The sequence below is a fragment of the Oryza glaberrima genome, chromosome 7, assembly GCF_000147395.1.
Source record: "Oryza glaberrima chromosome 7, OglaRS2, whole genome shotgun sequence".
NCBI classification, from domain to species: domain Eukaryota; kingdom Viridiplantae; phylum Streptophyta; class Magnoliopsida; order Poales; family Poaceae; genus Oryza; species Oryza glaberrima.
Genome location: NC_068332.1, coordinates 11,152,063 through 11,163,218, shown reverse-complemented (window position 1 = coordinate 11,163,218; position 11,156 = coordinate 11,152,063). Strand labels below are relative to the sequence as shown.

At 44.4% G+C, this 11,156-nt stretch overlaps 1 protein-coding gene and 1 pseudogene across 1 annotated transcript; both read right to left on the bottom strand.

Annotated features, from left to right (window-relative positions):
- Positions 1 to 1,400: 1,400 nt before the first annotated feature.
- Positions 1,401 to 6,264, bottom strand: LOC127779301 (protein PIN-LIKES 7-like; annotated as a pseudogene).
- Positions 6,265 to 6,337: 73 nt separating this feature from the next.
- LOC127779300 (pentatricopeptide repeat-containing protein At1g63330) lies at positions 6,338 to 9,427 on the bottom strand. Its single transcript, XM_052306030.1, has one exon. It carries the CDS (start codon positions 9,386 to 9,388, stop codon positions 6,347 to 6,349), a length of 3,042 nt encoding a protein of 1,013 aa, XP_052161990.1. The 5' UTR covers positions 9,389 to 9,427; the 3' UTR covers positions 6,338 to 6,346.
- Positions 9,428 to 11,156: the final 1,729 nt, after the last annotated feature.

Sequence of the window (11,156 nt, the reverse complement as noted above, 5' to 3'; positions counted from 1 at the left end):
TTTACATATTTGTGTTCATTCATTAAGTCTATTCGTTATTTGTGCATTAGAGTAAATGGACATTGATGCATGTATCCATGCACACAAGTATTTATAACCCACATGCAATATCTTGATTTGATATTGGCTAGAAAATAATGGGAATGGTGCATGCATCAAGTTTGTTGCTAGAGTAAATATAGTATGAGAGAGTTATTAGTTTTTTTTGGTCTTGGTGTACCTATGAAATATATAGATCAATTTAGAATGGATGGAGTATACGGCAGGAATTAGCACCATTTAGTTATGTGCAATGTATTAGCTGCATCTGATGCTAAAAGTTCCCCAGAAATAACTAGTGCCCAACAAACAGTGTGAAGAAATCTAAAACCAGTGTGAAGATCATAAGCAGGCAAAGAATATTATATTACCATTTTCGCACTACTGCATTAACCTCCTTGCATATCCTTCTTTTCTATATAGTTGCAATCAACTCCTATAAAACAGCTAATGAGAGATGTTAGGTCCCGATCTTCCGATAGGTATTGATAAACAGTTGATTTGGGCGGAGTCGCGACACAACTCGATCCGGCTTCTGAATGAACATGCTACTGAGCCCCGCAATCGCAGCACCACGTCTCCTCTAGTTATCAACCGTACTGAAACCCGGTTGACCTCGCCGAGAAGGCTAATCCCTGCATACGAATCAAAGAACACAAGCAAGAACAAGATAGATTGCAACCAAATTGCATATGAATGATTAAGTAGTCGAATTTGGAGTTTCACAAACCGATCTAGCGGCGAATCTATTCTTGACAGAATAATCTAAGCAAAACCCGACTCTAAACGATGACGGCTACGGAATAAGTATCATTAGGGATGTCCTAGAGTTGCCCTAGGGCGCACACCCCCTTGGGCTAAGCCCACGACACAATTACAAAGCCCAAAACCCAAATCAGATTCGGACTAGATGATATACGTGGCTTGTTTTGCAGAATCCCAGTAGCTCAGTAGGAATTTTGATGTGGGACCAAAACCATCTGAAAATAGACTCCATAAGCTTTCCATCAAGTACTCATGGACACCGAAATTCCTTCTAAATAAGCGGCTAAGTCTGTTTGAAGTTGATGCTGTCAGGAGGCCCGAATCCGAATCCAAAACATATAGAACTTTGTCTCTTATTTTCTATGGACCAAAAGTGATGTGGTGAGGTAGAAGTGGACTTGGAGAAGGTCTTAGTTTGGTCCCCAATCAACTTCTTTAATCATCCATATATTCCTTACGCTCGGTCTCTTTTCTTTCGCCTAAGCAAATACCTCTGTAAACGAAAACACACAAAATTCATTGTGTAGCAACGTTTGTTCAAATATATAACCAGTAAATCTAATGTAGAATATATGCACCTTTGGTTGATTAATACATAAGGTAGTTATGGTTATATCCAAGGTAGTTGTGTCCTTATCAGCAGCTTCTCATAGAGCCACGTCATCAATAAATCCTCAGCCGTTAGATACGATCTACATGTCCAAGCTTTTTTAGTTACCTGTCCACCTATGTAGAAAAGCTCGGTTACTGGTCAAATCCAGCCCAACTTAACTTGCTGGCCCAGAGCATCCGATCCCCCAACCTCCCCAAATCGATGAGGCATGCGAGCAGTCTGAGACTCCAAGTGAACTCCCACACGCACAACCCTCGATGGTGGCAGCAAAGGCAATTGCTTCTGAGAACAGATACCATCATGATAGGTAGCCAAGGGTCAATTTTAATGGATGAATATATTTATGTTTCAGATTCCCTCTTTCCATTCTACCTATATATTCATATAATTCTCGCAAATAATCGTCGATCTACTAGGCCAGTTCATTTTGCTCCTGCTGCTGAAGTTTGTTCTCGCTGGATTCATATACCACCCTTTCACCATCATCTTCTTCAATCGCTCCAGCGAGCTAGCACAGGTCAGTGTACGCCAGCGTCCTCTTTCCTTTTGGTCGACTGATTTAATGTTTTCTCCAAAATAAAACCACCATTTCAATTCGTTACCATATGAATTCAATGTTTACAGCATGGTTCATACTTAGTAGAATTATTTTCTCAGTTTGCTATCTAACGTTTATTTGCCCGGAATTACATGTTATTTTTGGTTATTGCCATTGAAGGATGTGGCAAACAATATCACTTAGGCTGCGTTCGGAAGTGTCCATTCCCAACCTTTCTTCTTCGTTTTCCGTGCGCACGCTTTTTAAACTACTAAACGGTACATTTTTTTTTGCAAAAAATTTTTATACGAAAGTTGCTTAAAAATCATATTGATCCAATTTTTTTTTAAAAAAGCTAATACTTAATTAATCATGCGTTAAACACGGCTCCGTTTCAGCCTTAGAATATAACTCAACAAGTGCCACACTTTACACCGATGGGCATGTTAAGCGGATGATGTTTTCTAATTAGTATTTCAGTCACGATCTTTACATGATAAAATTATATTAATTAATATATCCATAGTTAAATGTTATTTAAGATACTCCACATCAAGAAAGAGGTCAGATACGCATGTTAGTTCTGAAATAGATTGGATTGGCTCCTGTCTCGATGCATATGTATTGGTTTCTTTCACAGTGAGAGGCTCAGAGCTTCATAGCTTAGCCCACACCACCAGTTACACAGCTTAGCTCACACGACCATTTCTCTTATAAGTACTTATCCCAACAGGTCAAGCGTTTCTGTACCTATATCGTGGTGTAGTGTTATACTACAAATAAGCACAGAGTACAACACCTCCAAGGCTCCAAAGCATTCTCAATTTCTCCGGGAAGATGGTAATGACAACAATAAATGAATTAGCATCTACTTTACTACTTATGCATCGTGCTGCCCCCTTAGATTTACACGTTCCTTTCGTTTGGCTGTACGCATCTATGCCCCATACTTTGTAACACACATTCTAATATACTCCTATATCAAGCACACACTTCAACTTGCATTAAGATTCGGAATCCCTCAGCAACGCGTTGTGTATCGTCTAGTTAAAGCTATAATCTAGCCAACCATAATTTAATAGTATTATTTCTTGTTTTCTTTAATTAATATGGTGATGAATTATAGAACTCCAAAGTAAATGTGGTGGTTTTATTACCTCTCAATAGACGGGCATATACTAACAGACAAATATGTAGAAATAATTAAATAGGAAAATTCATTTTATCCGTTAGTGTGTTTTTTCAAGCCATCCACATAGTTATTGAAAAAATAGATGGTAATGTAAATTCGATAAAATTAATTAATACATGATATATCACTTCAAAAACACATAGATTTAAATTCGATCTATTAAAAATATGTTTGTGAATACACACACTTCATAGCCTTTTTTTCTCAATCTGTATAGATCAACTTTTTAATAAACTTATATGTATCTGAAGTGATATACCCGTATATATTGATCTATCTTACTAAAAAATTTAAATTTTTCATGACTATTAGATGACATGTAAAAACGGTGAATTATGAATATCCCTTAAAACATGAAAACCATTCCAATTAAATGAACCAATAGATTGGGATAGAAAAAAAACCGTGTGCCTAAACTGCTCAACTTCTTTTATACAGGTGGTGCAAACGGCGACACGAACAAACCTCAGTTGGATCGACTCTTTTCTAGAGGCGTATTATTGTCTTCAACCTCCTCCCTTTGAGTTAGCTGAAATGCTGAAATCATTGCACTTTGACCTAAAGACGGGATGGACATGAATATCATGGACCAGGTGGTGAGAGAAATGGAAGAAACCAGGTAAGTCCACAGAAATATCACTGAGCATTCCTCCTGGGCAACATCAAACAGTTGAGCCATGGTTCCTGGATTAGATCACACACATGCAAGAGGTATGATCAGATGAGATCTCACTGGAAGCAGAGATAAATGCTTTAGAACGAAATGGTATTGCCTCGCAAAATAAGTACTCTCGTTGTATTTAAATATATGATACAGTTGATTTTATTCAGTTATTATACTTTTATAAAACTTTGATCACAACAGCTCTCAAAATATTTAGTGTAAGACATAAAAAATCATATAGGTATGTTTTTTTCTTCATGCTAAGTACTTTTACAATATTATAATTTTGTTAGCTACAAAAAATGTTGTATTGTAACAGAAAATAGAGGTCAACATTGTACATTAAGGACCAAATAAAATCATCAGCATCATATATTTAAATACAGATAGTACGAAGAAAATGGCATCTGTTATAGGGAAAGATTACCAATAGTCATTGCAGGTGGCAGCGCGAACTGCATCATCAGCACGTAGCGGTACAGCGGTCGTGTGGCAAGAATCCGACCCAGTATGCACCATGAACTACTGCAATCCCCACTAGAGGAAGGATCATGTAGCGGATGCAGACGATCGCGATGATCACCGTATGCTTGAACTCCAACTTCCTTAGCCCTGCACAAACATTCAGATAAAGGTTCAGAAAACTCATGCACATCCAGAGCAAGTTCAGAAAACACACAGCTTCATGAGTAATTGACATCCTACCTTTTATCAGATTGCCACCAAGGATGAGGGTGACGCAAGGAATCGTGCCATTTCTGCAAGACAAGAAAAATAAACACTGAAAAATAGACAGAAATACTCTATGAAGAAGAACACTGTAAATACTAACTTACCCCATCAGTTGGATGGAGTCCTGGATGACTCTGAGAGGGGCGCCATCACCGATGACAAGAGATTTCAACCATGGAACTAGCCCAAAAACAAATCCAAGTATCTGAAGCAAGAATAACCAAATTTAGTCCAAGACAGGGTTGATGAGATGAAATATTGTGCTGGTTTTGTCAGAAACACACCGCAGATAGAGTTGGTGGTGCCATCAGCTCCTCGACAACATGGTGGATGGTGTCCTTCAAGTTTGTTGTTGTCCACGAGCCTTTCTTAGCAATCTCGCTCTCTCCAGACAGCAATGGAGCTTCCTGAATTTCAGACAAGTCAATAGTACTAAGTTTTGTTCAGCCTACCATTTGGTTCTCCTCGTTGTGTTCAGCCAGTTTAGCTGACACCGGAAGAGTTGCCTCCTCATCGGCGCAAGCAGCTTCACCATTTGCTTTGAATTTCTTAGCATGATGTTCTTCATTGCTGTCGTCCAGGCCCTGAATGCTGTTAGGCTGGTGATACATTTGACCTCTCTTCTTCTTCATAAGACTGTACGTATGCGTCCATATGTACAAGCCACCAAGCTGCAGATACAGTGTGTGTCAGTTCTTTTGTTCAGCTGATCATTCAGTGAATGAGATTTTTTTTTCCTTACAGCCATGGACAATGATGAATAGGAGAGCCCAAGAGAGCGGCAGCGGCTGCTGTCTTTTCCAAAACGGGTTGCCATCTTCGTCACAGACTGCTGGGACAACAATCAGGAGCAAGTTGCCAAGATTTCCTGCATTTTTTTGTCAGTTGATGACACTCCTAACATTAGGATTATTCAGCAAAAATATGAGGGTAAAAACATGCAATCCACCTAGGAAAGTTACCAGCTGAGCAGAAGGCAATGATCATTCCTCTGAAATGTTGTGGTGGTTTCAAGATTTTACATGCTATCCAGCCTAGAGTGCCACCAGCCATGAACGTGATCCCTATGTTAATTGGCATAAACCACCTACGTGATAGAATTCTTTTATTAGTGCAGTGGAGTTACCCAGCAAACAAAATTTGGATATTGTATATATGGTCTGCCCAGATATTCGAAAAGTGTTCTGAATGAGAAAACTAGCTAGATATGTAAAGCTTGTCTACTATTTCAGAAAGAGAGTCTCTCACTTCTGCAAGAATCCTTATAAATTTCAGAAAGAGCTTACAGTTCAAAAAATCCAGAAAGTCTGGCTGAGCTATACATATTGTGTTGATTTTGGCAGTTATTAGAATGTGGAAATGGAATTTGGGCAGATTTTGTAGTAACTGCACTTGCATTGTGAAGACAGTGAAAACAACCTGTCAGAAAACGTGACCGTCTTCGCCAGGCTAGCAAACATGAGAGATGGTGCGAAGACAGTGAAAACAACCTGTCAGAAATCTCAACAAGATCAGCCAGAGACAATTAATACCAATTTTTCGCAGTAAATGGCTATGTGCTAATGAGAGCTCACCTTGTTCAATATATGATGATGCCTCCTGAACCAGAAGATGCCAAGCAGAGCAACCAAAGTTGGCTGAAGGTTCCCTGTGTAACAATTAACTAACAGGACAAGAGCATTTTCTTGAAAAAATTAATCTGTTTAATTCCTCATCAATAAACAAAAACAAGGCTAAGACATGCATTCGCAACATGAATAATAGAATCAGACTTTCTTTTATAGGAAGGATTCTGCTCTATGTTTATTCTGCATTGACAGATTCCAGATTATCACCAGCTGAATTACAGAATTTGCTGTCCTTCTGTAACCACTTGTGACACAACATATTATCAAGTACCGTATTGTGTTCTTGGATATATCCAGATGTATGAAGATTAGTTAATAGTATCAAGCATTGATTCTCACTGGGACAAATACCTCTCTTGGCCATTTCTTTCAGCAAATTCAACGCTTCACTTAATTTTCCCTTCCGGCATAGATTGTCCACTATAGCAAGATAAGACGAGCAGCCCATTGGTGCACTTTTCGCAACAATAACATCTCGCAGCATTAAAGCCTTGTCCAGATTTCCTTCTTTACAATGATCTCGAATCATGTCATCAACCACATCAAGAGGAATTTTTCCTTGATTTATCATGTCCATAAACAATGAGGAAAAGTGGCGGGCAGCGCTTTCTGAAGTTTTCTGCTGCAACTCAACAAAAATTGTGTGCACTTCACTGAGTTTTCCAGCCTCACTAAGTCCACTGATGATGTTTTCAATAGTCAGGGCATTAGGTACTAGGCCCCTGCCCATTATCACATGCAACAACTTCAAAGTTTCCTGCATCTTTCCACGTTTGCAGAAACCATCAACTAAATTATTGAAAGAAGAAATACTTGCATGTCCCCTAAGAAACATTTCCTCAATCAGAAACATTGCCTGCTCAAGGTCACCAGCACTAGAGCAGCCAGTGGTAAGTACACTATAGACAAAAGCATCTGGTGTTATACCTGTTGCTAGCATTTCATTATAAAGATAGAATGCATTGCTGATGTCACCAACTTTGCAGCTTCCATCAATCAAACTTGTGTATGTCACACAGTTTGGCACTAATCCCTTAGCTAATATGCTATTGAAGACATTGCGGGCATAAGAAATATCACCAGACTTGCACAGCCCATCAATTAGGGCATTATAGCATACAATATTAGGATCTACTCCCTTCTTAGACATTTCATCAAGAATACCAAAAGCTTTTTCCCTGTCAGCTGTCTTGCGAAGACCTGATATCAACGAGCTGTACACATGCACATCCGGAACAGATCCATTCTTCTCAATCTCTGAAAGAACCCTAAATGCTGCTTCCATATTTCCAGAACTGGACAGATTATGAATCAAGATTCCATAGATACGGTTGTCAAGCATAACTCCCTGGTCTAACATGGACTTGAAAGTAGAGGACACCTTTTCAATATCATCTGACTTAAAGTAGCTTTCTAGGAGATCAATGTAGATAACATCATTTGGTTTTAGTCCAGTGTCAAGCATCCGCTGCACTAACTGTTCAGCACTTTCTAGATCACCATTCTTTAGATACCCATGAATGAGGCCACTGTATGTGAATTCATTTGGCAGCAATCCTCTCTCCTGCATCTGAGCAAAGTACTTTGTAGATTCCTCCACCCTTCCCACCTTAGATAGTCCAAATATAAGAGAATTGTAGCAGTACAAATCAGGGAGTACATTCACCTTTGTCATCTTATCAAAAACTTCACATGCCAATGAAACATTACCTTCTCTACAGTACCCTGAGATAAGAGGCGCATAAACAAATGCATTAGGCTTCAATCCTTTTGTAGTCATTTCCTCAAGGAGATCACTTGCCTTTTCTGGTTCACCACTTTGGCATAGCCCATGAATCATTATGCTATAAGTATATACATTAGGGGAAATACCAGCATTCTCCATTTCACTAAGAAGCCGAAAAGCATCCTTTTTGCTATGATGACGGAAATGTCCTTCAATAATGAGATTGTACGTGATGGTATCAGGCCTATGGCTATCTCTGACCATTTGCTTCAAAAGTAGAGAAGCCCTGTCCATCTGCCCCATCTTACATAGTCCCCGAACAAGATTGTCATAGGTAATTTTGTTTGGCTGCACACCAGCAGCAACCATCTCCTTTATCATCTTAAACGCCTCATCTGCATTGCCCTCCCTCATAAACCCATCAATCAGATTGGCATAAACTACGACATTAGGCTTTAGCTCAGCACAAGACATCTCGTCCAACAATGCCTTCGCCTCATTTGACCTACGGCTCTTGCACAGTCCATTAATGAGTGCGCCATAGGTAAACCCGTCAGGAACTAGTCCATAATCCTCCATGTCCTTCTTGAACCCAAACGCCTCTTCGACAGCCCCAGACCTGCATAACCCAGCAATCAGCACATTGTAGGTTACGGTGTTCAGGCCGCACCCCCTCTCACGCATTTCCACAAGCACCTTCTTGGCAGTATCAAATTCCCGGACCTTGCAGTAGGCTTCGATCAGAGTCGAGTACGTATACACATCCGGGGAAATCCCAGCGCCAACCATGAACTCTCGCACCTTCCAAAGCAGAGCCATGGCGTCCGCGCGCAGCAGATCCTTCAACAGCGCGTTGCAGCACCGAATGCTGGGAGCCAAGCCCAGATCTCTCATCATCAGGACGACCTCCGCGGCGTCCTGCACCCTCCCGGACTTCTTGTAGGTATCCACGAGGACGTCGAGCACCGCCGGCGAACGGTGGCCAGAATCCGATAGCGCGCGATGGATGGAGGCGAGGACGACGGGAGGTGACGGGTAGGCGCGGATCATCTTGATGAGGAGGCCGTTGGCCAGGTTGAAGAGTGAGCCAGCGCACAGGGACATGGCCAGGTGGGCGAAGGCATCGGGGGCGGGGGCCGACGGCGCGAGCTGGGGGCTGGACCAGTAGAAGAAGTCGAGGAGGAGCTTAGGGTGGAGGCGCGGGGAGGAGGGGGACGGGCGTCGTCGGACGAGGGAGGAGATGGCGGCGGGGGAGAGGCGGGAGGGGAGGTCGGAGGAGGAGACGGCGAGCCTCCAGTCGCCGGAGCAGCGGGAGAGGAGGGTGGCCACCTCGGCGGCCACGGCGTCGGGGTCCGCGGCGGAGGACGAACAGGCGCCATTGGAGGTCGTGGTGGTGGTGGAGGAGGCGAAGGAGGGGCCGGAGGAAAGCGGGATCGGAAGGAGGCGCGCGGCGGCGAAGGGGTGACGGCGGCCGCGCGCGGCGAGGAGCATGGTGGTGGGGGAGAATTGGCAACAGAGCACGGGAACGGGATCTTCTGTGGATTTTGTGCAACTGGTTACTCCAGATAGTTAAATAGTGCTTCAGCCTTCAGGGCAATCACAATTTTGATAGTTGAGCCTTTTAGGCCACGTACAACTCGTAGCTTTGGCCTGTCGTCTCATGGCTCCACATCAGAGCCGAGCCTAACTAGCAGCCGAACGCGTAGTTCCGCAGAGTGGCATTGAGCTTGCAGAGGAACCGCTCAAAACGCCACACCTGGGCTGGGGAGCCGCGAAGCCACGAGCCGAAGCCTCGCGTTAGAGGAGTCGGAGCCCCGAGCGTTGCCTCATTCAGTCCCCTCGTACACCTAACCCAAATCCCCATCTCACCATGGTGTTGTCGCTGCTCACGTCACCTTGTCAGATCCGCCGCTGCCGCTGCCGCCGTGGTCGTTGTCGCTGCTCCCCGCTGCCGCTAGGGGCGGAGCCCAATAAACCCAGGGGTTGCCCAGGAACCCGGTACAAAATATGAAACAAGTTATCCCCTCCTATCTCCACCATAGAGGCACCCCCCGGCCCAATACTAGGGAACAGCCACCACTTTCCCTAGAAGCCTCGCACAACGTACGACGCAGTCAGCGGCATCGATTCGTCTTCCTTCCGTGACGTCATTTCTTCTCTGAGGCGACTCCTCAATCTTTCTCGCTCGTCGCTGCCGTGACACTCCTATGCCCGCCGGTAAGCCCCCAATCGGAAGGTCAGCCCTCCTCCCCTTCCGTTTCCTCCCTGCTCCCAATTTTTTCATTACGTGGCACACGCCTTGATCAAGCTAGGGCTCCCAGTTGCAGAGATGCAGAGGACAGATAGCCGACGACGGCAAGCCATCAACAGCTGGAGCTTGCCACCTGTGTATATAGGAGCAACCTGCCTCCTATAGTCCCGTCCCTCATGTGTGCTCTTTCTCTCAAGTCTCATCATTTGCACGAACATAAATCTTGAAAACAAATTTATTTGGTCTTGAATAGGTTGCTATGAAGAAATATCTTAAATGATAAGTACTAGATTATACTAACAATGTTGGAAGTTCAGCCCTTCTACTGAATGATTGATCTGAATTTTTTACATTTTGGTCCTTTTTGAAAACTTATTTTACAAATAGACCCCTGGGAAAACTTAAACCAAAAATGGTCCTTTTTGGGGCGCCAGAGCGGCTGGCGCCGTACCCCAACATGGCGGCGCCAGCCACACTGGCGCCGAGCCCGTGCCACCGTGGCACTAGGGCTGTCCGGAGGTGCTGACTGGGCAGAACGGGGGCGCCAGCCAAACTGGCGCGGCACCTCATACCACGGCGCCAGCATGGCTGGCGCGCCCCTCCTCTGCGGCCCCCCAACTTTCTCCCCCCCCAAATTTTTTTTGCCAAGTCTGTTCTGCCTCCGGGCAAAGGCTGGCGCCCAGCCCCAGACCGCGGCGCCAGGGTGGCTGGCGCCGCCCTCCTCCTCGCCCGACACCCTTCTGCCTCCGGGCAAAGGCTGGCGCCCAGCCCCAGACCGCGGCGCCAGGGTGGCTGGCGCCGCCCTCCTCCTCGCCCGACACCCTTCTGCCTCCGGGCCCGGGCTGGCGCCGCCCTCTTGGACTACGGCGCCAGGGTGTCTGGCGCCGCCCTCGTCCCCCACCGAAACCCTTCTGCCTCCGGGCTACGGCTGGCGCCGCCCTCCCCGACCGCGGCGCCAGGATGATTGGCGCCTCTGCCTCCCTGCAAATTGAAGATATATATTGCACA